The 26,155-nt window shown below is 45.6% G+C and overlaps 1 protein-coding gene across 1 annotated transcript in view; it reads left to right on the top strand.

Annotated features, from left to right (window-relative positions):
• The window catches only part of MARCHF3 (membrane associated ring-CH-type finger 3), a 130,130-nt gene extending 104,852 nt beyond the window's left edge, over positions 1-25,278 (top strand). Inside the window, exons 4-5 of the mRNA XM_010980949.3 lie at positions 18,141-18,350; positions 24,354-25,278. Of these exons, the coding sequence (XP_010979251.1) occupies positions 18,141-18,350; positions 24,354-24,512 (369 nt within the window). The 3' untranslated portion in view covers positions 24,513-25,278. The remainder of the gene's footprint in view (positions 1-18,140; positions 18,351-24,353) is intronic.
• Positions 25,279-26,155: the final 877 nt, after the last annotated feature.

Below are 26,155 nucleotides of genomic sequence, written 5' to 3'. Positions count from 1 at the left end.
TCTCAGCTCTTCCATCTCAGCAGTCCCACCTGCTCCAGGCCGGGGCCTCGCCAAAGCAGAGTCAGGACTTGTAGCATGAAGGACAAAGGAAAGATTACATACCAGAAAGGGAGTACATGGAGAGACTTCAAGTCTGTTTTATGGAGAACACAACAGGCCCTCCCACCGAGTGAAATCTGTGCCAGTGACTTCTCCACGCAGGGCTCACTGTCGCTGCTGGGGCTGCTGTCCCACAACCGTGGGACAACCAGCTGGCTGCCAGCCATCTCGGTGAGAACCCAAACAAATCATTCCTCTTACAGCACCGGCCTCCTCACCAGTGAAACAGCAGAACTAGCGGACTGGCACCCTCATTCAGGCACACGGTGTGCTTTATTGAATTAACCTGCTTTTACATTTGGGTGCTTTCAGGTGGGACGCTCGGGCTCCATTTCTTCCAACCCCCCCCGGGGGGGGGGGGGACTGGCGTGCGCATGTCTCACCTGAAGGCATTCAAAAAACTTTTTTTTTGCTTACACCCATCCAGCCCTCTTTACCCTCTTGCGTTACATGCCTACTATTTACATTTAAAATTCTAGAACAGGGTGATTTCTCCCACCTTTAAAAGAGTCCTCTAATGCCATGTGGTTTATTCCTACCAATACCTTTCTTCCAGGGTAGCAAAGACTAAACCTAATGACTTCACTCCTCATTGTAAGTGAGCTGAAATGGCTGGTTCAAAACCCCATGAAATATGAACCACCAAGAGACAGGTGACTAGCATGGACAGTGGTGAGAAGTACCTTGCGCTGCCACGTGCCTTAGTGTTGGCCAAACACTTCCTTCACCTCCCATAAGGTTGCTGAGCAGGCCAGCAGCTACCACATGGACTGGTGGCCTTGGTCCAACAGTTGAGATGACCTGCCTGCTGACTGAAGTCCAGCAGTCCCTGATCCTGCAGGTGTTCAGCCTGGGATTTTTCTCTTGGTTCTGGTGGCTAATTTGGCAGTTGCTTCATTACTTAAAGCTTAGTGACAAAGAAGCTGTTGTAAGGTATCTATTAAATTCACAGCTTGCTTCATTAAAAGTCGCTTCATTAAAAAAGCAAGCCAACCGAAGTGTTCACATGGCCATGCCAGATGGAAGGGAGCTAACTGCCTGGTGCCGGGGTTTTCAGCCCAACCACTGCTGGGAAAAGACTGATTTGGAGGGGAAATCCTGTTCTAGGCATAAAGAGAATGGCATGACCAATTCTATTGTTTTGAATTGTATTCATACTTGCAGTAAACTTGGGCTGAAATACGAATTAGAATTCACATTGTCAAGAGGCCGTTTCTGGGTCCTAGTGGCTGCCCTCTGCCTCTCCCCATCTGAGGACCTCCAGGAGCCGAGGCACAAAGGTGTAAAACACCAAGAAGTGTTTCACACAACTTTCTAATTTTAATTACTCTGTTTTAAAAAATACAGAGGGCAAAGAATACTATATCAAACAGGTGTGTATCCTCCACCTAGAAATAACGAATGCTACCGTTTTGTGAGTAATATGCCTTTCAAAGAATGGCCTCTTGAGGAGATATGGAGAAAAGGTCTGTCCCCTCCACTAACTCATCCTCACATAGTCTAAAAACAGGAGACAATTCAGCCAGGTTTTCCTTAGGCACATCGGGCCAAGAACAAGAAGTGGGACAACATGAGACAGATAATCCTGAAAGATTCTGGACTCTCTGAGCTAACTCCAAACGTGAGGACAGCTAGTACAGGTAGGGCTGGCCACCAAGGGGTCCACGTCTTTGAAAGGCCGACATTTAGACATCAGCGTGGGCATTCAGCGAGTGGGGGAGGCGGAGGTGAAAGTGTCCCTGGGCAGCTGGTAAGAGAGCTTTGTAAAGTGGAGTCTGATGGAGAAGCAGTGAAATGTCACCGAATGATTGCGTCCGGTAATCATCTCTCTCCTGAGTCCTGCCGAAATAACAAGGCACGGCTCGCTAGCGGGAACTGCCCCGTGCACGTAGAAGGCACCAGGTTGAACTGAAGGGAGACGTAAATTGCATAAGGCCTGGTGCAGACTTCAGATGCAGAGAATCTCAGAATATGCATAAAACTCCCTGCTGAGGGCCTCTACCTGCCCTCCTCTTGCCTTCTCAGTTTTAAGTGTCAACACCTGACACTTTTAACTCTGGAGAAAGACTACACATTTTTAAACAAATAATGGTGTGAAATACGGTGCGCAGTACATGATTATGGTTAAATGCTGCCTAATGGACAATTATATTTGAATGAGCAAAGTGGAGAAGTATCTTCAGTTAGGCAGTGGGAGATCAGTGGTCACTTGTTCACTGAATAACACCCTGCTTTGCTCATTTGTGGTGAGAACTTCGTTTTCTAGACTAGGCATAGATCTTGACATGACACTCCGATCCAGTGGCGTTCACTAATTTCACTTGGAGCCCATCTATTTTTATCCTTAAGATGTTCACACCCCAGAGTGTTTTCTTCTTAAATTATTTAACCATTTCTGGGCAAAGGGAAAATATGACATGCTATACACATTATGTAACCATTTCCTTTGAATGCCTCAGGTATCCCTAACAGACACTATCCCACTTTGTAGATGAGTAAGCTGAGACTCTGAGATATTGTCGTTGTTCAGAGATCTTAAATACCTTCGGCCACAGGGCTAGTAAGTGGAGAAGGCAGGAGAAGAATCCAAGTCCCTCTGGCCCCTGAGTCCATGCACTTCCCACCACACCTGGCTTCTTCCTTCCTGGCTCAAGGCTACTTTCTCTCCCTCGCTCACTGACACACCCGGGCACAAGCACGCACAGAACGAGGGCTTCCTTACCAACAACCAGCCTTTCTAAGGAACTAATGTGCTGCAGAAAGGGGAGAATGAAAAAAGTGGATTGAAGCCCTGATCTCCTCTGGACGTTGACTTCGTCTATTAAATCCAGAGCTGTCAGTGAGGAAGGAGGGTTGAACAGGTAGAGCAGAGAGGATTTTTAGGGCAGTGAACCTATGCTGTATGATACCACAGTGGTGGCTACATAGCATTATTTGTCCAAACCCACACAATGTGCACCCAGAGTGAACCCCAATGTAAACTGCGTACTTTGGGTGATCATATCATGTCAATGTAGGTCCATCGATCCTAACAAATAGACCACTGTCGGGGGAGGGTGTTGATAATGGGGGAGGCAGAGGGTATAAGGGGAACTCTCTGTAGTCTCCACTCAATTCTGCTGTGAATTTAAAACTGCTCTAAAAAATAAAGGGGAAAAAACCGCACTGTGCCAGATTGAGTGCTGGGATGGTGGAACGGCATTCCTCCTCTGTGCCTCTGATGCCCGAGTCTAGTTGGGAACCAAAGCTCTTAGGTACACCTCCCTACTAGAAGCCAGAAAAGTCATTCTTCGTTTCCAAGGGACTTGACATACCTTTTCTCTTTTCCTTTTCATCTAGTTACTCTGCCTCTGCATTTGAGTCTTTATTTCAGTAAATTGTTATGTCATCCATTTCTTCTGAGATCTCTCCTAAGGGAGAGATGTTATGACAAAGCCTGATGAACTCCAAATGCTTCCAAGGCTTCTCCCTCCTTTCAGGAACAGGTCGTGAAGGTTCATCCCTCATAATATGGCTGTACACACTTGTGAGATGAATTCCTTTGAAGACCGGCATCTAGCTAATTAGATTGGTAGAACTGGTTTTCCCACTCATGAAGGAAAACATAGGTTTTTCTCTTGAATTATTTATAGAATTGCCTCAGTTCTTTGCTGGACATTCTTGACAGGTGCAACAGATTTGGGGAAAGAAAAGAAAGACCCTACCGGGTCTTATGGCTTTGCATTCCTCCTCTGTTGTTCACTGACTGTATCTTCCCGTGTGGGGCCTCATCACTGCCTGCCTTCATTTGTGAAGAGATGGGGACCCCATGAGATTGTCTGGGAAAAAACCGTTTCTTGCCATCCATTATCACAGAGCTGGGGATATATGTTTACACCATTATGGATATATGAGAGGAAAGTTATGTTTGTGTGTGTATAACATGAGAGAGGGGGGAAAATGCTTTTGAAGCTTTTAATTTAGAATACTGAAAAACAGGGTTAATTCTTAGGTGTGCCACTGATGAAAATGTGTTCAGGTCTGTTTGTGAAGATTGAGGTCAGATTAAAAGAAGAAAATGAAATATTTCCTACTCATTATGTTATCATCACTTCACTTCCAGCAATGCTGTTAGAGATGGAAGGCTGGCATCAACGGTGAAATTCAAAATTTTTTAGGAGTCTGAGGAAAAATGGCTAGTCTAGTATATATGAAATGCAGCTGGCAGGTAGCAACAGCGGGAAAGTTGTAAAAAAGAATTTATAGGCATTAAGGACTTATATCTGTGTAGAATCAATAAAAGCAGAAATCAGGAGATGAAGAGAAAATGTTCACTATCCTAGAAGATTATGCTGCCCCTCCCGGCACTCTGCCTCCTTCCAAAGGCTAGCTCTTTGCATGAAGGCTGGTAGGTGATGGAAGAAAAGGCATGAGAGATGAAAGTAATAAAATGGCTCTAATATTTTTCTAAACACTGGCTCATCTCCTTAAAAGCTATGACCTTAATGTTGAAACCCAGAAGTTATCCGTTCATCAAAACACACAATTTTCAGCTGTTTGCAAGACGTACCTGACAGATACCTATATCTGAAAAATAACTCTATTAGATGAAGACGTGGCAAAGCGGAAGGAAATATCTACAAATCAGAATCCCTGCAAGCAGAGGGACTCTTCGGGGAAATCTACAGGACACTTCAAATTATTTTTACCAAAGATGTTTTCCAGTCTCAGATTTTTAAAACACCTCATTTCAGATACAAGTCGTATACCATACAGTTCACGGATTTGAAGTGTACAACTCAGTGACATTCAGTGTGTTCACAGAGTTGTGGAATCACCATCACTATCAATTTTAGAACATTTTCCAGCTCCCCAAAAAGGAACCTCACACACTTCAGCCTTCACTCTCCAGTCCTCAGATCCCCATCCCCACCCCTCCCCTGGCCCCGGCAACCAAGACTCTCTTTTATTTCTCTATGGATTTGCCTATTCGGGACATTTCCTATCAATGGAACCCTGCAGTATGTGGTCCTCTGTGACTGGTTTCCTTCACGTAACAAAATGTTTGCAGGGTCCAGTCTCAGATTTATAGAAAATGTACCTTAACCTTCCTTGCTATCACCATCATTTTATTTTTGACTTCCTGTCAATATCCTATTTACTTTAAATACTACTCCTACTCGTAGACACTGCCAGGTACCGAGTCCTAACCCTGTGCCAGGCACTTTTGTGTTCTATCTGTAGGTACAACCTTCTGCACTTTAGAAAGGAGGAAACTGGCACAGAGACGTGAATGGTTTTTCCCCTCTTAAAGATTTGCCTTTTCCCCATCACAATTTATGTGATGAAACCCTGTTCAGTTTTTTTTTAACTCATATTGTGTGGAAATCATTTGTGCATTGATTTTTTTTTATGTTGTCTGAATTTTTGCCATCTTTGTCCAGCAAAAGTCCTTTTTTTCTTCAAGCTCCTTAACTCAATTTGGTTGCTTTCATGATTCTGTTGCCCTACAACTACACAGTCAATTTTTTAAATATCACATTTTGTGCCCTAGGTTGATTTTTTTTTAAAACAGGGTCTAAGAAGGAATTATGAATTCTCAGAAGACAATCAAATCCTACTGCCCATATTCTTAAATCCATCCAAGCTCAGAAAGTCAGACTAGACCAAAAAGTGTCTTAAGACAGTTTAGGAAAATGTTCTAGAACAGCACTGCTTCTCCTCAGATATGTTTGAGAATCTGATAAAACCTTGAACTCTTTCCCCTGAAATGCCCAGACACCCAGCGTTCAATTAAAGTCACAAAGAGGGATACAGGTTTTCTGAAGCCCTACACCCAGGGTCAAGGACCTCGACCTAGAAAGACAGTTATGTAAACTGCGGGGGAACATGTAGATTTCCCCAAGACGTCTTTTACACCCTTAAAATATTTTAAGCATGAAAAGTAAGGGGAACTTCACTGCAAATCTCTTTTGTAAGAAGGCCACATCATAATTCTGTGGGTGCCACAAAAGTGGACATGATTTGCTAGCCTCGAAGGAAGAGCTGGTGATTCAGCTATGCACATATACTGGACCGGGCTAGTTACTAACTTGGGTTCTTCCATGGTTGGCTTGGTTCTGCCATGGGGATACGTGTCTCAGGATCACTCAAGCTAGAAATGCATGTGTGTCTCCGGCTGGAGTAGAGCTTTCCCACAGAGAGCAACTGTGTCCATCCAGCCGCTCTCCTGGTTGCCCTTCTGTAAATGCCAGTCCTTGACGTCATGATCCCTGTCACTAAGCTACTGCCTCTACCCTTTCAGAGTGTCTTCCCTGAAGACAGCCCTGTGAGATGTGTAGCAAAATGGTCCACAAACACTGAACATAATCAAGAGATGTAATGCCAACAAAATGGAAGCCAACGCCCTTACCTCATATAACACCACGGCATGTTGTCACCTGGTAGTCTGGTATTCTGGGCCCTTTACCTAATAAAGGATATCTGAAAAGTCCAGGGGAGCAATAAAAACAGGTTTCTGGGGTGGCCTGGACAGAAAGAGGGAGACTGTTTCATGGGGATATGAGGACACTAAGGAAGGGCATGTCTGAGATCTGAAAAATCATAAATAGCTTAGATAAAGTGAACATGGAGTGCGTAGCATGATCCAAAGTACTAGAATGCTGGTGGGCTCCCTTTGAAATATGAGGGTGGGAGTGTCCAACAAAAATAAAGGGTCCTACCAAATACAGCAACTCATGCACGTAAGCCATTGCCTCAAGTGGGACCTTGAGAGATTCCAGATGGATCCGTTGCTAGCTCCGATGTGTCTAACGTCCATAAGGTCAGACAGGCCCTAAATATTTGGGGAACTTTTTGGCAGCAAAACTTTGGCCTGTAAGTAGTGGGAATCTGAAGTTCCTCTGCTCTCACAGTCGGCCATCTAGCAGAAACTTCCCTTTCTCAACGTTCCTGTTCCTGCTTACTTTGGGAATATGTAGCCCTGGTGAGAAAGTCTCTTCTGTCCTTTATTTTACACACATGTCGTATTTTGTTGAAACCCTGCCACTACACTCAACTTGGGTAATTTTCAGACCCACATTCTCACTACCTCCAAGGGACACAGATCTTTCAGTGTGGTCCCATTTTGAGGTCTTGGCTGTCAATTTGATTTCTCCTTCTCTCTTCCTTTAAACATCCTCAATTCTCAAAACAGAGATTTATTATCCTTATTCCTGTTATTCATCATATTCTCATTTTTTGTCCTGTGTTCCAACTGGGGCTCTTACTTGGTGCCCCATCCGGGCATCTGTTACCCCATGATCCTGTCTTACTGCTAGCAGTAATTATTCAAAGCTTCAGAAACCTGGGCTCCAACAGCAGGCCAGCAGAAGGGGTGTCAGATGCCAGCTACTCTACCAGCTGGAGGGCCGGGGCCCCATAAGAGCTAAAAGAAAGCAGCGCTCAGGAGACTGGGAGCTGCTGTATGTGTCCTGTTTATAACAGACCACATGGTATGAATCCACTGTCTCGCCAGGTAATCATTTTTATTTCTGGCACTATACATTTTATTTATCAATTTCTTCTGGAAATTTCTGTTTTCTTGCTCTCCATCCTCTCTTGGCTGTTTATCTCATCTTCTCATGTTTCTGGCTTTACACTGATCACATATGCCACATAATTCTGCAGTATCTTCTCGTGTTTCAGATAAGCAATCTCCATTTGGCTGTGATCACTTCTGCACAGCAATGATGTAAAATAATTAGAGTGAAATGATTCCCATTTTGCTTATCTCTGAAATTGCAAGTGAATATATAAAATTATTTTGCCATCTAACCCTGCTGTGCTGCTAATCCTGTCTTTGGAAAATTTCACACCATTGGTTTGAGTGTGTGGAGTGTTTGTTTAAATAATGCTGAAGCCAAATTCTAATGTTCCAGACACAAATACAGTATTTCTGGAGCACATTATAGCCCATTAATTGGCTTATTGGCTTGAGTCCTCCAGGGAGCGCCACAAGTCCCCAGGGTGTCCTTGAGTATGACGGACGCTTCGGCCAGATCACAGCTGGGAATGCCCGAGCAACTGCGAAGTGTGTGTCTGTGGCAAAAATTACTTGACTGCATTTGATCAGAAGAGTCGGGTTGAGGGGTGATCTTTCAGTTAAACTCATCTGATGTCTCTACTCAAAGCGATCCTCTGGTCGGGAAGCATTTATCTATTTCTTTGACTAATATTTATCAAGTACAAATTAAATATTTTAGGAAGTGCAGATATAACTGTGAACAGGGCAGAAGCACGCTGTGTACTAACAGAGCTTACCTGCTAGGAAGACAGACAGAACAAACACAGAAATAAATAGAAAGCTTACTCCTCATAGTGATGAAGGTCATGAAGGAAGAAAGAGGCTGTTGCGGGAAAGAATAATGGGGGTGAGAGAAAGTGGGAGTTGTGAAGGCCTCTCTAAAGAGGTGACACATGAGCAGAGGCACAACCAATAAGACGGAACTGGCTGTGCAAGGAAGAGCAGCACGCAGGAGGAACAGCCACTGCAAAGGCCCTGAGGCAGGCCAGTTCGCTTTTCTGAAGCAGGAAAAAACAAAGGCGCTAGATGTCAAGGTGCTTAACCTGCCGTCTGCTGAAGCCTATGCATCTCTTCTCAGAATCCTGTTTTTCATGGCATAAGATAAAATACATAGGAATGCACAGAACACCAATGACATCATAATACAGATATCAAAATATTTAAAAGACAGAGCTGTGATATAAAAGATAAATGCTGCTTTAACACATTCTATAGATCTAATAACTAACTATGAAGTGGCAATTTGTCAACAGATATACAACCATTGTCACGTGATATGAAATAGCTGTGATTTCTCGTGGTGACAAAGTCAGAGGTACTGATCATGCCACCGAGGCTCTATGCATAGCTCAATGAAAGACTAAATTTCCATTAGACGCTGTGAAAATAAAGGTGTGGTTTTTTTCTTCCCATCTTAAAATCACAGATCCCATGAATCCCATCCTTGGACCCCTTGGGGTCTGTGGCGCCCGGGGTAAAAACACCTGGGCCACGTGACGCAGGCTTGGTGGGCCGTGACAAGGTGGTGTTAGACTCAGTGAGAGGGGGAGCCACTGGGGAATTGTAAGCAAGGGAAGTGGCATGATCATGCTGCTTTATATATAGAAACTGGATTCTAGGGTAACGGGAGTATAACAGTGAGGCGACTTACATGGTTCAGGTGAGAGATGAGGGTAACCTGGAAAAAAGTAGAGGCCCTCGAGAGACAGAGATGGGAACACGCTCAAGATGTGTTCCAGAAGAACTTCCAGGACCCGCTGACACATTGGAAAGAGGGAGCAGGGTCTGGGGGAGGGGAGAGTAAGGCTGGGGCAGAGGTGTTTACACCAGGTGCTGGCATGGCCCCTACTGGTGTGGGACCACCTGGGAGAGAAGTCAGTTTGTGGGAGAGTCAGGGTGGTGGCGGAGAATCCAGTGTTCCATAATGGACCTTGTGAAGTCTGGGATGTTTATCACACAAATGGAGAGAGCCCTAGTAAGCAGCAGACACACCAGCCTGGAGCTCAGGAGAGAGCTGGGCAGAAGGGTGATGTATCTACTTTGAGGTCAAACCTGATGGCTTTTTTTTTTTTAACTGAAGTATAGTCAGTTACAGTGTGTCAATTTCTGGTGTACAGCACAATGTCTCAGTCATACATATACATACATACATTTGTTTTCATATTCTTTTTCATTATAGGTTACTACAAGATATTGAATAGAGTTCCCTGAACCTGATATTTTGAACAGCAGTGGGAACTTAAGGCAACTAGAGAGGGTCCTTCACCACTCCTCTCAAAGCTGCACCTTCCCTCCTCCTTTGAGGGAGACCCCCCATTTTTCACTCCCCCAGAGAGGTGACAACTTGATAAAAGTCACACAGCATGAGGGGAACCAGGAGGGGGCCATGTCCTGTCTCCTGCTTCCAAGCCTGTGTTTCATCCCTACTCAGCACTCTTCTCCAACCGCATCCATCGTAGGAACAAACAAAGATGAGGGTCAAGGCTTTATGTGGCACAAAAGCAAGCTGAAGAAAGGAGGGGAAAGAACAGTAGGCTGGAGATTTCAAATACTGGCTCCTCCACCAGGCAACCTTGAACAAGCCACTTAACCTCACCGGGGCTTAATATCCTAATTCAAAATGGGAATAATAACACCACCTATTAAATTTAATAAAAATATCTTGCACATAAAAAAGCACTCAGTACATTTTTTCGGTTGAACTTGGGTTGTGTAATTTTTAAATGGACATTTGGTATTGTCTTTTTCTCATACATTTCAAGGTAATTTTTATCTAGAAAAGAAAAGATAGTAATTGTGACTAAAACAGTCCAAAGGACCTTGAATAATGTACTGGATTTCTCATGCTACTTCCATAACCTATGGAAAAAGAGATGGTATTCCATGATGATTTACATCTTAGGAAAAGAAGCTTGAACAGAAACTACAGGTTTTTCACCTTGCAGCAACAAAACACTGTGTAGATATTTCTCTTGGGAACCTAAAAGGAGCAGTAACATAAGGAATGCTCTCTCTATCCAGAAGGCTAAAAGCAGTGAAGTTCAAGACTTGATGTTTGCCTGCCAGCGAAGTTTCTCCTTACCACTTGATTTAATCAGTCGAACCGATATTGCAGATCATTTCCAGTGAGGGCTCCTGGCATCTTGGGTGCTTATTCATTCATTTTCATTAAGCATTTACTATGTTCTAGCGCTGTTCTTGGACTGAGGCATACAAGAATGAACCAAAATGAAGTCCTGCCAGCATGGAGTGCCCACTGAAGTAGGGAGCAAGAAATAAACAAGTAATCAAAACAATAGATACACAGCATCATTTCACAAAGTGTCATGTGCCCTGTAGAAAATACAGCCAGGTGATGTTCACAGGTACAAGGAGGGTTTTCAGTGAGAAGTTGCCATCTGAGCTGAGACCTAGATGATAGGGAGGAATCAACTGTGCAAGAATGCAGGCAAAGCCTGTTCCCCGTATAGGAACAGGCACATGTCAAGTTGGAAACGAAGGAGGAGAAGTCGTAAGAGACATGCAGGGGAAGGCAGGGATGAGGTCAGGTCTTCTTGTAGTCCCAGGTAAAGAGTTTGGACTTTAACCATTGGGGAGTTTTAAGCAAAGAAGCAATGTGACCTGATTTATATATTTACGAGGTCCCTCTGACTTCTATTTTGGAACTAGACTAGAGTGGGAGCAAGGAGGCTGTTGCCTCCCAGGGAGGAGGTGATGGTGGCTCAGGGATGGTGGCAGTGGAAATGGAGAGAGAGATGCACAGGTTCCAAGTGTACGTTGAAGGTTGTGCTGACCAGACTTCTGGAAGGGCTAGATGTGCAGGGTAAGACACAGAAAGGAAACAGGTTGACTGAGCGACTAGGTGGTTAGTGTTGTCATTTACTGATATGGAACCTTGCAGAAAAGATTGTGAGGTCAGTGCTAAATCAAGAGTTCTGTTTTGGACAGATTAAGTTTGAGTTGTCTATTAGTCATGTAAGCAGAGCTGTTGAGTGGGCCATTGAATGTGCACATCTGGAGATTTGGAGAGAGGCCGAGGCTGGAGATTGGCATTTAGGGTCACAAGCGAATCATCTGTGAAGTTTCTGTTTGAGGTGCATTGCTTCCAGCCTGGTTTGATGGACACCTGGAGCGAGCATCCCCGTGGTTCCCCTGGAGTCAGAATCTCCTGAGCAACTTCAGCTATTCTGGAAATTCACTGACAGACTATAGAGTTCGGGGATTAAAAACATTGGCGGGAGTGTAATTGTTTTTGTTCTCTGCTGTTTCAAGTTAGCTGAAATGCATGATTTTCAGGTTTTGTCTTCAAATCATGCAAAGGACCTGTCACCTGTCTTCTGATCTTCACATTGCCCCTTTCACATTGCAGCTCTCCAGGCAAGCAAGGCAGCTTGGTGTAGGCTGTGCTGGGCTTTGAGAATAAGCCCCACCCCAGGCATTTGACAAGCGCTGGGTGAATAACTGCCAAGTGTCAGATTAACAGGAGACACTCAGGCAGATAAACCCAAGTGAGCAAACATTGTGAGACCATGCCTTCTTTTTCCTTTTTTTCCCACAGCATAGATTTGTTATGGTTTTATCAGTTATTATCCCTTCTATCGGTTTCTGTCATTCTCGTGATGGTTTCTCATTAAGGAGATTCATGGAGAGGGTTGTAATCGATCAGAGCTATTAGCCACCAGAGTGTAATCTGGTTCTAGTACAGACTGACCTGCACAATGTCCTGTCTACCTTGAGGCTTTAAGCCGATTAACTCAGAGTCTGGGAGGCAGGATCTAATGTCCTGTAGCACTGCACCCCCTTCACCCCTACCCACCAGTAAGGGAGTTAACAAATTGACATTGTAATTAAAACTGAACCCACAGCTAACCCACCTTGAAAGTAACCACTCGCGCCTGGCTCACCTTGGATGCACGTTTATAGCCAGTGAATGATGCTGTGTCGCTGGGGGTAGATTAATGTTGCTTTAATTCCCCCTGCTGCCTTGGGCTCCCCCCCCCCACCCCCCACTGATTGGAGGTTTCTGTTTTGTTTAGTTGCTTGCTTGCTTGGTTGGTTGATTGGGTTTTGTACCTATTTCCAAGAGTAGATCAATCTCATGGTTCACCAACAAGTTAGTAATTGGAATGAGATCGCCACATAAAAAGGCAGCTCACTGCCAGGACTTTCAATAGCACCGTCTCTGTCTGCTTTATGTCTCTGATGGGGTCAGAGAACAAAATGAGGAAGGTGCCCTGGGCCGCCCACAGATCCCCTGGCAGCCATATGGGTGGGCCTGCCAGGTGAAAGACGCCAAGGAAATTAGTCACTCGATCACTGACATCAGCTTTTAAAATACAGCTAACCACCAAGGAGAAGCTGAAGACTAAGGTTAAACTAAAGACTCTTCAGGAATGATATTTTAGCTGCAAAAGCTGTCCACGAGCGGCAGGATGAATAAATTGGTATTTCGCACCAGGGGAAGCATGACAGTAAATATTCCTTCTTGCACTGATAAAAACGGTTAAGGTACAGTCCTCCTCCTCCCCCTCCTTCACCCCCCACTTTTTTTTTTTTTAACTAAGAGTAATGATATAATAGAGCAGTTAGGAGCACAGTCTTCGGAGCTAAGCTACACGGATCAAAGCCAAGGCCAAACTTCCACAAGTGATTTAACTTCTTTGTGCCTCAGTTTCCCTGTCTATAAAATGGTGGCGATGATAATAGTACCTCTTTCAAAGATTATTGATGAGTAGATCAGTAACCACATGCAGTAGATAAGATGGAGCTAAGCATAGTGTAAGGTCCGAGCAAACATAAGCTGCTGTCATTCATTCACCCGTGTCAGCGCTGACCGTGCTAGGGGCCAGTGATACAAAGGTAAAGGCACCGCAGGTCAAGGGGGAAGATGGACCTGCAGACACAGCTGCTGTTCCACCTCAGCCCGCGCTTTTCTGAATGTTTGGGACGTAAGGACGCTACTGCGGAGTAGGTATAGTATTCCATGTGTGACAAGAACTGGTAAGGGAGGCGGAAAGCACACAAGAGCAAGGATGGAACTGAACAACAACTGAGACCAGCCGTTTGTCTATGATGAATTAAGCTAAAATGCATGATAATGAAGCTGAGATTAAACACCCAGAAACTGGACCTCACTGTGATTTAGGAAAGGAATTTACACAGAACAGAACAGCAGCCTAATATTTTATAAAATTACCATGATAACATCCTGGCCAGTTAACCATTCAGTTTCCTGATGTACCAATAAAACAGCAGGACTTCCCATACCCCACCTAGCTGAAAATTTGCAAAACATCTAGTGTGTGCCTGTGCAGGCCCCCCGCCCCACACACAAATGCCATTTGGGGCAGAAAGAAAATGTAAGTATGGAAAGCATGGAACAGAGAAGTGAGGCTGGTTCGCATCTCACCTCTCATACCCACTTGCTATCTACCCTTAGGTGAGTTACTAAACTCCACTCCCCAGTATCTGCATCTGTAAAACAGGGGTAAGGCAGCACCTGCCTCACAGGGTTACAGTGAAGATTCAATGAGACACTGTACAATAAACTCCAAGTTTCTAGCTCTGGCTTGCCACAGCCTCAGCTCAGTATAGTTTATTTTATTGCTGTAGTTTGCTACGCACTAGCTGGACACCTCCCTCCCCCAACTCCCTCCTCTCTCCCTCCTTCTTTCTGTCTGGATGTTTTGTACATAATTAATAGCTACATATGTATTTACAGAGGCAATCCATGTTCACTTTAGAAAAACAAGAAAATACATACGAAAAGGAAAAAAATTAAAGACCGTTCTGATTCCACCACCGAGAGTAATGACTATTTTGCTATATACCCTCTGGCCTCGTCTGTGTAAATCCACAGCATCTGTGCAAATGTAAATGACCATGTGTATACAAATACATCCCTACAGACAGGGTCATACTGTTCATTCTGTCTAGCAGAACTCTTTCCTGCTCAGCAGGGTATCATGTCAGTAAATATAAAATGTACATTATCATCTGAAATGACTTTATGGTAGTTTGTTTTAATAAAATGTACATTATCACTTGAAATTACCTTATGATAGTTTGTTTTAACTAAATTCCATAACGTATTTAGACAACCCCCTATTGCTGGAAATTTGAGGTGAAATCTACTTGTTTTCTGTTAGAAACTCCGTGTATATAAATATCCTACATCAACCTACGTGGCTACGTTGGCAGAGGTCCTTCCCAAGGCACAGGGCAATTTTTTTCTCAGCACCAGATATTGCCCCATCTTATTCATGGCACCTGATTTGTGTAAGAGATAAACAATACTTAGCATTCTGAAGAAGTCACAGATTTTAACATCATAGAACCTGTTTGAAGAACTTCATACCTAAATATGAATATGACCCAGCAGCAAACAACCCAAAGAATAAACTGAGCCAAAAAAGTATGTGTAGTGTTAATAAGGTGTGGAATCCAGGTATTGTGTGATCACAGACGTGTGAAATGGCCTGGAAGTTTTTGAGGAATACAGAAGATCAAAGAACAATTAGAAAAGAGGAAACTAGGGAACACGCTTAGTAATTTCTGGTTTGCCCCTGCAATTTAGTTCACATCAGACAGCTCAGTAGGGATCCGTCTTTCCCTCCTTCCATTCCTGAGTCTTTCATGGAGAAATGTTAGGGGCCATGTAGATATATAAAATGCTAAGTTTATTTTTTTTTTAAGAGGCTTTTCTTTGTTCCTTTTATTTATTTTTATTTTTTAATTTTTCATTCTTATTTTTTATTGAAGTGTAGTTGATTTACAATTAGTTTCATGTGTACAGCAAAGTGATAGTTATACATATACATATGTATATATATATATATGCATATATTTTTGGATTCTTTTCCACTACAGCTCATTATGAGAAATTGAATATAGTTCCCTGTGCTATACAGTAGGTCCTTGTTGTTTATCTGTTTTATATATAGTAATGTATATCTGTTAATCCCTAACTCCTAATCTGTCCCTCGGGCATGCTAAGCATGTGCTCTGCACTGAGCTATTATCCTCCCCCTGCTAAGTTAGTTTTAATAAAATGTATTCAGAATTCTCAAGGGACAGAAACCGAGGTCAGCTTGTCACTGCACATCTGTCGCGTATTAACTGAGAACCTACTGTGTTCCACCAAGTCGGGGCACAGGAAAAGTGGGTCAGGCTCCCAGATCTGCTTCCAGGGAGAATCTAACCTGCCAGGGGAGTCGGGGTGCTGCAAGGTCCGCACCCTTATTTAAGAATCTGGGTTTCTGAATTCTTGCAATTTTAGTTTTCAAATACTTTACCGCTAGGACATCTGAACAAGAGAGAGCCCGAGCCTCTTCTCAGTGTCACTTGGTTTATCTGCTGAGCCTCTGTAAAGTTAGGATAAAAATGCCTGGTTTCTACTCTCTGTTTCTTGGCGAAATTAAGCAAGAAAATGTTAATTAGTAAGAGCTCTTTGAATCTCTTTGAAGCTGCTGAGATGTCTGACATAGCGTGACTACACGTAGCAGGGTTAATATTGTTTGCACTTGATCGTTCTGGTATTTATATTAAAGTTTTATAATACTGTGTTTAACATTCATGGGCTGGTTGACTTCCCATTATTTATTTTTCAATATTTGTTCGGGTCCATTTTTGAGCTGGGTTGACTTCTTTCAGCATCGCAGCCCATTTTTAAGGTGGGCTATCATTGGAAAGTGGTATGTTAGGGTTCCAGGTCATTTACTATTTGCCTCAGGCACGCAGTCAAGGAAGGGCACCTCCCAGAAAACCATCTTCTGTGCCTCTGACCTCCCATCCCTTGTGCTCGCTCCTGAAGGCTTTGGCTGGCCCTTGCACAGCTGCTTCCTCAGCTGGCTCGCCCTCTTTGCATCTCTTCTGTCTCTTGTGCCTGACCTTGAGCATGGCCTTCAGTCTCTCTCCAGTCAGTTCCACCTACTCTTGTCCACCATGTCATGGCCCCTTCCCTCCCACAATAGTTTTGTGGGAATTGCTACTCTGGCCCCTCAGGGCATCTGCCCAGCAGCCCATAGCGCTCCCACTTGGGGACAAGCACACAGCACCGCCAGTCCCCAGGATGAAATGGAAGACGGCCAACCAGTGTCTCTCCCACCTCACCCCATCACCTGTGTGTGACCTCATTCTTGCCCTGGGCTCCTTGGCCTTTGTCATTATTACATGGGATAGTGAGATGAGAATACCAAATTATTTGGGCGCACGTTTCTGCTGTAATCCAAGAAAACAGCACCAGACCTCATTACCAGTAAGCACTGACACCAATATGTAAGCATGACGTCTCCTGGCTCACGCAAAACATTTCAGCAGACGTTCAGCAATTCCCCAAGTGGGAGGACAACAACCTGTTCCCTGTCCTGCAGGAATTCTCATCTCTAGTCTCTCAAAAAGCACAACGTTTTCCCACCTTTCTGGGAGCTGGTTCAGTCGAGATGGCAGCACAATTAAGATGTCAGAGTCACTTCCAAGTAGGAGGTTCAGGGCCCTAAAACATAAGGGAGGGAGCATTACAGAGTTCATGGAGGGTGCGGGCAAGACGACTGTCAGGCTCAACGACTGACTCACAAGACCCTGCAAGGCTCTTACACTCATGGTTAGCGATTATTACAAAAAGGGATACCAGTTAAAAGCAACAGAGGGAAGAGGGGCATTGGACAACGTCCAGGAGAAACTAGCCACAAGCTCCCAGATGTGCCCTCCCAATAAAGCCACACAGATGTGCTTGCTTTTTCCAGCAACAATCTGTGACATCTGTCAAGCTGATCAATCAGGGACACTCACCCGAGCCTTGGTGTCCAGGGATGACTGGGGTCAGTCACATAGGCATTCGTACCACGTGACTGACCTCAGCTACTCAGGCCCCAGCCCTGAGAGCAAACCGAGGCGTTCTGCGTAAATCACACTGTTGGCATAAACTAGCTGCTGACGCTGGTACCACGTGCCCAAGGCCTCGGGCATGCAGAAGACGCTTACCAGGCAGACTGTTACAAGGACTCAAAGCTCATCTCTTAGAAGCTCATCTTAAAAACAGGGCTTTCTTGGGAATGTGCTGGATTTGCGCACCCGGGCCTGCTGAGCTAACCTGTCCCCGCACACATCCCCAGGGTCAAGGCACTGGAAGGCTCTGGCCACGGGACAGCTCTTCCTGCACCTGAGCTGTCACCTTCCAAAAATAACATCGTCTCTGCCCGCCACACAGGGTCACTGTGGTTCGCAATAATAACCACCGAACTCTTTTCAAAACCAGCAGGCCATCTACAGCAAGGATGCTTTTATTATTTTTTATTGTTATTATTATCATCATAAACACTATTATTTAGGGGTTGGGACATGGGAATGACGCCTTAATACTTCCTTGTGATCTCAGAACAGGGCAGAAGCACCTTTTTCCAGATTCTGAAGACAAAGACAACCTCAGAGTAGCATGTCCCCACACCTCCCTGGCATTTAACCTTGTCCTTTCTTTTCTCTCTCTCCCTTCCCCTGGCAGTGGCTCAGAAACCCAGGCCCCCAGCACGAGAAGCGGACTCTGTTCGGAGACATGGTGTGCTTCCTGTTCATAACTCCGCTGGCCACCATCTCGGGCTGGCTTTGCCTGCGGGGCGCCGTGGACCACCTGCACTTTAGCAGTCGGCTCGAAGCCGTCGGACTGATTGCACTCACTGTTGCACTCTTCACTATTTACCTCTTTTGGACACTAGTAAGTATGGCCCAGGGCCCGGGGGTTCAGGGTGGCTGGAGCGGCAGCCCCACGGCCTGCACAGCCGCCCCTCTTGTCTGTAGCACATCTCACCTGCCCGGTAGCAGACAGACCTGCAGATGCTGGCAAGAGTGTGTGGTTTGGTTTACTACTGCCTGTGAGTGTGAGAGTGTATGTGTGCACGCGCGTGTGTGCGTGTGCACTGCTGGGAAGAGCACATGAAGTTCATTAAAGACATACACCCTGGACGCCCCTCTCCTCTACTAGCCTGGGACTCCATCTGTTAGGGGCCCTGGCGATTCCTTTCTCTCATTTACACTGCTCACTTTTGCTGGGATCGGAGGGTGTGACAAATGATGTGCTTGGCCCCCGTGGCTGTCACTGCCTGCACGGATCACGAATCCTCCTGCTGGTCGTTTCCCTCTTTCGTCCCGACCCTGCACCAAGTCTTTGTTGGACGTGGAGCTTCACTTCACCTGCTGATTATTCTGCGTTGGGATATTGACTGCACTGCCCATAAAAACACTCATTTATCTAGCTGAGAAGCTGCCACCAAAGAAAAACCGTTTCCCAATAAGTCCTCCTGCTGTATATGAGGAAAAATGTTAAACACCTCTGGGGTTTTTTGTGTATAACTTCAAGACTGCTCGGGCACCAGTTAGCAGCACCCACAAAGTGCAGCATTTGCTCTCTCCTGGTGTCGCCCTTTGAGACCTGCAGGGAGGAACGTCGCTGCCCTCTAGAATGTTTTCAGACGCCGGGCCCCTGCTTCCTGGCATGACTCTCGTGGCTGCTCATCTCTAATCTGAGCACGTTCCATTGTTATTCAATAGGCATTTCCTGTCTAGACTGTACATTCCCATATCCCACAGCACGGTGTCTGCACGTGGAAGCTTCCAGTGCTCACACTTGCTCCCTTGCTCTGTCTCCCAAACCCTATGCCAACAGCTGCCATTCCTGCCACGCTGAGCACAACCCCCTGCTCATCTCATCTCCCTCTCCTTCATCTCTGTGCCTCCTCTCAGGTCAGAGTGTTCAGACCGTAAGTGGGGGGACACACTTCAATCTCCGTAAGAGGGGCGTGACTTGAGCCTTGGTAAATAAGGAGCATTCCAATGTTTGCAAATTTTATCTGAGTCCTTTGATTAATTTAGACATTCTGTCCACAGCCTAATGAAGCCCCCAAGCAAAGCTATTATTGCCTCCTTTAAACATCTATGCTTCCAAAGTGTGTCCTGATTCATTGTGAATCAAGCAACGAGGCTGACTCAGAAGTCACAAGGACACTGTGATGGGAAGAGGGTTATAAATAAGAAATTAAATTGTGTGTTTACCACTGTCTAACTCCTTGTCAGCTGCACCTCCTTGGGAAAGTCATTTCGCTTCTCTGAGCCTCAGTGTCCTCATCTGTAAAGTGGGGATGATAGTAATATCCATCCTACCAATGTCCCCTGGCCTTAAGACACTTAAGTGAAAGCGTACATGGAAGGCACTTTGGAAAATCTTAAGTCTAAGTTTTTACCATTTTATTTTTAGAGGTTTGCTAGTCTATGATTTTTCTTAAAAGAGTTCCTAAGATGAAGGACGGGTGGAGATGAAGGCTTAAATGCTGGACTTTCAAACCAACTTAAAGCCTTTTTGAAAACCTGCTTTGTAAAGTATACACTTACTTAACAAGAAAGAAGAAAAGAGGTGGGTAGGCAGAAGGAAGAAAAGGAAAAAAGAGATTACCTAGAGGAAAATGGATGTGATCCTGTTTCATCTCTCATCTCAGGTGAAAGGAAGGTTTGGATGCAGAAGGCACCTGGAATGGCTCTTTCAGGGGACTGTTAACATACTTCATTCCCAAAATGTTTCCAAGAGGCAGTGGTGCTGGTAAAAAACACGTGCATTCAGAATCCAAAGGCTCTGTATTTAAAGCCAAGATTTAGCATCCTCATAGCTGTGTAACTTCAAACGGGTACCTAACCTCTCTGGTCATCCTTCTCCTTATGCAAAAATTTGAGGAAACGATTGCTAACCCCTGAGTCAATGGTCTATCGTGGGGCTGAGGTGGGATAACTTGAACAGACATCAGAGCACCTGGCACAGGCACGGGTTTTCTTCCTCTGGCTGCTGTGCCCTGCCCCTCGCAATGCCCGCCAGCCCTCTCTGTAAAATGCAGAGCAGCTGGAGGGAAAGAAAGGCGTCTCTCTCCTTTGGTGTGAAAAACACAGAGCGGCCTCAGCTCAGCAATAGGTTATTGAATCTAGACTAACGCCTTCCCAGATAAATGCTGTACTGAGCGGCCCTGGCAAGAGCCGTAATTCAGAAGCTGACGGCACTTGGAAACTGCCCTCCGGCAGAAACCCATTGTAAACAAGCTGTCAAGCTTAAGGAGAATATGCTGTGAAATGTCTCAGATAAACAAACACAGTGTCAGTCCAGCCCTGCTCCTTGGAGGAGCCTTCCTGGAAGGGGCTCGCTGGGTGCTGTCAAGTGGGACGCGCACCCGCGCTGCTGGCCTGGAGCTGCCTTTGGAGCTCCTCGCCTCCACCGGGGCCCAGGCTTGATGCAAACTCAGGGGAACCTTCTGGAACCTGCTGTGCAGAAACACAAGTGTCTGAGACCCAGGAGGCCAAGGCCAAGGCCTCGGCCACTTCCAGCCTGAGAGTTCAGGGGAGAGGTGCCCCAGAAGCATCACTTTTCACATCACAGACCATTTGAAGTTCACGAACAGACAGAGGAGAGTTAGATGAGAACTGAGTCCCAATAAAGCATTTAGAAAGTGCCCACAGTGGGACTCGCATTAGCCTAGTGTCACGGTGCCCACAAGCAGTGACCCACAGGAGGTCCTGCCATCCCCCGCATCGCCGAAACAGCCAGTGCCCAGAACAGAAGCCTGTTAAATCACAGAACGAAATGAATGATCAGCTCCTCTGGCTGACTCCCAGTCCCATGGGGTAATCATTCAAACTCTCTTTACGAAGGGGGAAGCTCCAATAGAACAAGGCTCACTGCGAGGATGGCGTAGACACACCCTGAGGGTGTTGAGTGTAAGCCCATGTGACTGATTTACTCCCACACAGCCCTCTTCTCCTCCACGGTGCAATCACAGATTGCTGAGCGGGGCCACTTTTGGGAAGACAACTTTCAAAGCCCTGGCCCCCCAGTACGCTTCGGTCGCACCATAAACTCTCAAGAGAAAGGGCAGAATCAAAATACATAATGAGAAGATTTCCCAAAGCCTGACGTGACTTGACAGCAAACCTTGGGCCACAGCCTGTCACCTCAGGGAGAGGTGGATGCTAACATACTCTGGCCCACTTTGTGCCATGCACGTGACCACAACTCTGTACAGACCTTGCCCGTGATGAGAGGTTAATAAATATCCTTTAGATGAAGAAATGAAGACAATTCAAGAAACCCATCCCATACGGCGTGTTAGTTTTAGAAGTGTGGACCTGTGCTTTCTTCCTCCTCTCTCCTTAAAACCTCAGAAATTTAAGAATTCCTAAATGAAGTTCCCAATGTTACTATTGCCATAGCTTCTTTGTGGTGTATGTTTTTAATTTCTTCCTCACTGCCTCTTTATTTCTCTAAATCAAATTTCCTTTATTTCTCTTCTGTTCCACTGGGGGAAGGAGTGGCTTGGAGCTCCGAGGCTGGAGCCAGGCTTACCCAGGGCGATTGCAAACCCATTGTCCTTCTGCACTGCACCTACCTTCCTTTATATTCCCCGATGCAGCGTCGTCTTCCTGTGATGCTTTCTTCTTACTGATTGAATTTGCCTGCACAACGTGGTGGTGAACAGCAGTTAAGACAGATTAATGCGCAGCAAGATTTCGTTCGTTTGTCTGAACAAGCAGGCCGATTTTTGTACTTCCCAGCCAGGGAACCAGGAGACCTGCTAAGTTGTCGACTCCCCGCGTTCCTTGAGGCCGAGCTTCTCCCTCCCGCTTGAGTGTACATGCGAATCACCTGGGGATCTTGTTAAAATGCACGCTCTGATCCCGTAGATCTGGGCGGAGCCCACGATTCCGACATTCTAACAAGCTCCCAGGTGGTGCAGCCTCCACGGCCACACTGAGAGCAAGGCTTCAAAAAGGATACAGCCCAACCTGTCTTCCCTCCCCTTCTCTCCCCCCAGTTCCCAGTATCTAGGAAGGAGCGCCATGAAATCACCTTGTTTTCCATACTCGGCACTAACACGTGACAGTGACTGTGCTAAGTGCTTTTTGTGCATGATCTCTGCCATCATTATTCACATTTTACAAACGAGGAAACTGAGACTTGGAGGCGGCAAACCACCCTCCCAAAGTCACGGAGCCGCTAAGAGGAGGACGCGGCTTCAGCCAGGTGTGCCTGCCCGGAGCCCGTGGGCTGCTCCCTGCGTGGTGGTTCCGCTTACTAACCGAGCATGCGCAGCTCTTCAACATCCCGGGCGCAAGGGCTTTGGATTTCAAACCCAGCTTTCCTGGAATATTTCCAGATACCAGACTTCTCGCACTGCCACAGCTCTTCATGAGTGCTTGTCTGTGTCCTACCTCTTCCCTGCGCTCAGCCCTGAGCAGCACGCTTTCCAGCCTGCCTCTAACATTCACGAGTATCACCAAGCAGCAGCAGGACATAATAGGTACAAGAGAATCAAGCTTAAAAAAAGAAAAGAAAAGAAAAGGGAAAAACCTCGGATCCACTTTGGCATGTTCAGAGCCTTTTGGAGAAAAGCACATCTGTGTGAGTTTAAAAGCTTGTGTTTTCATACTCAAATCTCTCTGGCACTCGGCCTGTGGCATCTGCTTTCTAGCCTCAGAAATTTGAGTGAGTGGCCTTGGATTCCATGATCCTGCCATAAAGATGAACAAGCCCTTTCTGATCAAGGGCCTGCATTCCCCTCTACTTCTGGAAACACTGAGCTCAAACCATTGGGTCAGCCCACTCTTAGGCCAGTGTGGACCCTGTACTAGGGTCAACGTGACCCACCCATTTCAGATGGTTAAACAGCCCATTATGGGATAATTTGTCACCCTAAGGTCATGGGCACCTTCCTCCCCAGCACTCACCCAGTCATCTGGCTGCACTAGAACTGCAGTCCATTTTTAAAGGCAGTTTGTACATCTTCACAAGTTAAAGCTCTGAATTTCCTGGGCAGTGCATCAATGAGTTGTGGCAGTGTTCTCAAAAAAAAAAAAAAAAGAAAGAAAGAAAGAAAGAAAAAACCCACAGATGTAAGCATCTCGTTCCAGTATACTTACACAAGAAGCAAGCAATCTGGGGACACAGTTATGTCACAACTGATGATGAATCTACTGCTCGTACTGTTGTGAATTATGTAAGTGAGGCCTGAGTCTAAAGCAGCGTTGCAATTAGAAAGCACAGGATATTTTATTCACTCGTCCACTCACTCAGCAAACTTAACTGAGCAACTTCCTAAGTGCCAGACTCTGTGATAGGTGCAGGGCACACAAAGATGAATATAACATAAGCCCTGCCCTCAAGATGCTCCTGGTTCAGGGAGAGAGAGGAGCAAATGAAGTGACGTACAGGGCTCTGATGCCAAGCTGTGGTATGCACAGGTGCTGCAGCTCAGGAAGAACTCATCGGGGAGCTGGTGCCCCTGCCGAGGCTCCCCCACTGGAAGCCATGCAAGGCTGGAGCTGGAGGCAATGGGGATCGACCACAGGGACTACCAAGTACAGTTGTGCAGGTTGTGCATGGCACAATTGGAAAGGTGCCCTTCCTATCACAGTCCATGTGAATAGGGTCCTTTGAGTTGTGCAGTGTCCAACCTGCAGAGCAGTGCATGAAGCCCCAGCAACCTTCTATTTAACATCAGAGAGAAATCTGACGATGAGAAAGGAATGTTGCCCAGCCCCTCAACTTCCTGCTACGGCAGTTTCTCCAGGGGCTCTCGCCCCACGGTGCTGCTGTTTGGAGCTGTTTTAAATGACGTTTGTTGCTTGGAGTGATTATTACCTTCCGCTTACCTGAAACCTTCCCTTATTTTTCCTCTCCTAACCCCAGGTGTCCTTTAGGTACCACTGTCGATTGTACAACGAATGGCGTCGGACCAATCAGAGGGTGATTCTCCTCATTCCAAAGTCTGTCAACATACCTTCCAACCAGCAGTCCTTGCTGGGCCTCCACTCTGTCAAGAGGAACTCAAAGGAGACAATTGTTTGACATCTGTGTGGTTGGTTGGTTGATTCGTTGTTTGGGGTTTGGAAGTTTCTGCACTGGGGCTCTGCGCTGAGCCATCCCCAAACCCGTCCTCAAGCCCGTGGGTCGAAGAACATCCAGAGCCATGTTATCCCATCGCCCTGAGCAACGGACTCCACCTGAAGGACGCAAATGCTGTTTGACTTCAAATGATGGATGCTGCAATCATATATTTGCTAAGCTGCCAAACATGTCTATTTAGCAGATACTGTATGGAATTTTCTCAACACCTCTTTAACACATGAGGAAGGTTGTCCTGCTAAAGATGCAATTCTTCCTTTTTTATTACTATTTCAAATATATATATATATATATATATATAAAATTTAGATAATAATCAAAATTGAAAAGCCAGTGTTAAAAGTGGTTTCATGGTTTGGATGCGTTTTGTTTGGGCTCGTTGGTTGCTTCCCAGTTTCTACTGTAGATTCTTTGGGTCATTTGATAGCTTGAGTGGTCTTTTCCATGTCCCTTACTCAAGAGGACAGCAGAACAACTGCAGAACAAGTCATATTTGAAGGATGTTTTGTACTAAACTTCATTTAATTATTCAGTTTTTAAAGGAAAAAAAAAAAGCATAGCAACTCTCCTCACAGTGAGATGTTTATTTAAATTTCATTAAGGGGGAAAAAACTTATGGTGAGAAGCACGCTCCTTTCAACCTGTTTGGTACTGACAGCTGATAGAAGCTATTTTCTAATAATAAATATCCAGTGTGTGAAAGACAAACTGCACTGATTGCAATACTTTTTTTTTTTATCGTAAAACCTGTGAAGTTGCCCAAAGTAGATTTGAAGAGGGGGAGGAGGAAAATGTTGGTGTTCTTACTCCCATTTCATTTAGTGTATGTCTTAACTCTGCATTCGCAATGACTCGGAGGATCATCAGACATTTCTAGGAAACCCTGGACCTGTTTTGCATATCAATTAGCATTCCCATTGCTCTGTTGAATTTCTAGCTTGACAGGTAGATGTGGCCAAAAAAAAAAAAAAAAAAAAAGCCTGTCCTAGGAGTCTAAGACCCCTTTGTCTGATGTTCAAGAAAAAGAGCCCCATGCAGTGCCTTCCCCCAACCATGAGCTAATTCTGTCACAGGCTGAAATAGGCTTTTTCTGAGGGCTCCGTGTCCTTCTTCTATCCATCGCCGTGGAAAAGATCTAGACTGCACCCTGCACTTGTGTGCCCACTGGAGCCAGAGAACAGATGTGTCACCTAAGGAGAGCACTCGCTCGGGCCAGCACTCAGTCTCCCCTCCACCCACCCACCCACTCACCCTGGAGAGAAGGCGGAGCCCAGCTTTGAGGAGTGCTCAAAATATGGATTTCTAGAACGTGACCCATATCGCGACTATCACTCCAGCGTCTGCCTTATGCTCCGGAAAGTGCAAAGGAACAGGCAGTGAGGAGGGTAATGATTTTTGTCTGCAGATTGATCAAGCCGATGCAGGTGTCACCTTTGTCTGCTGAGCCCTCCATTCAGACTACTCCCCGTGCTGCCTGGGGAGGGAAACAGCTGTACTGCTCTCCACTGCAAAACTCAGATGTGCTTTATGGCTTGTGACAATAGATTTCCTCCCCACCACGCTTCACTTCGACACTTCAATTCCAG

This window comes from Camelus dromedarius, chromosome 3, assembly GCF_036321535.1.
Source record: "Camelus dromedarius isolate mCamDro1 chromosome 3, mCamDro1.pat, whole genome shotgun sequence".
In the NCBI taxonomy this organism is placed as follows: domain Eukaryota; kingdom Metazoa; phylum Chordata; class Mammalia; order Artiodactyla; family Camelidae; genus Camelus; species Camelus dromedarius.
This window is presented reverse-complemented; position numbering and strand designations above follow the sequence as displayed.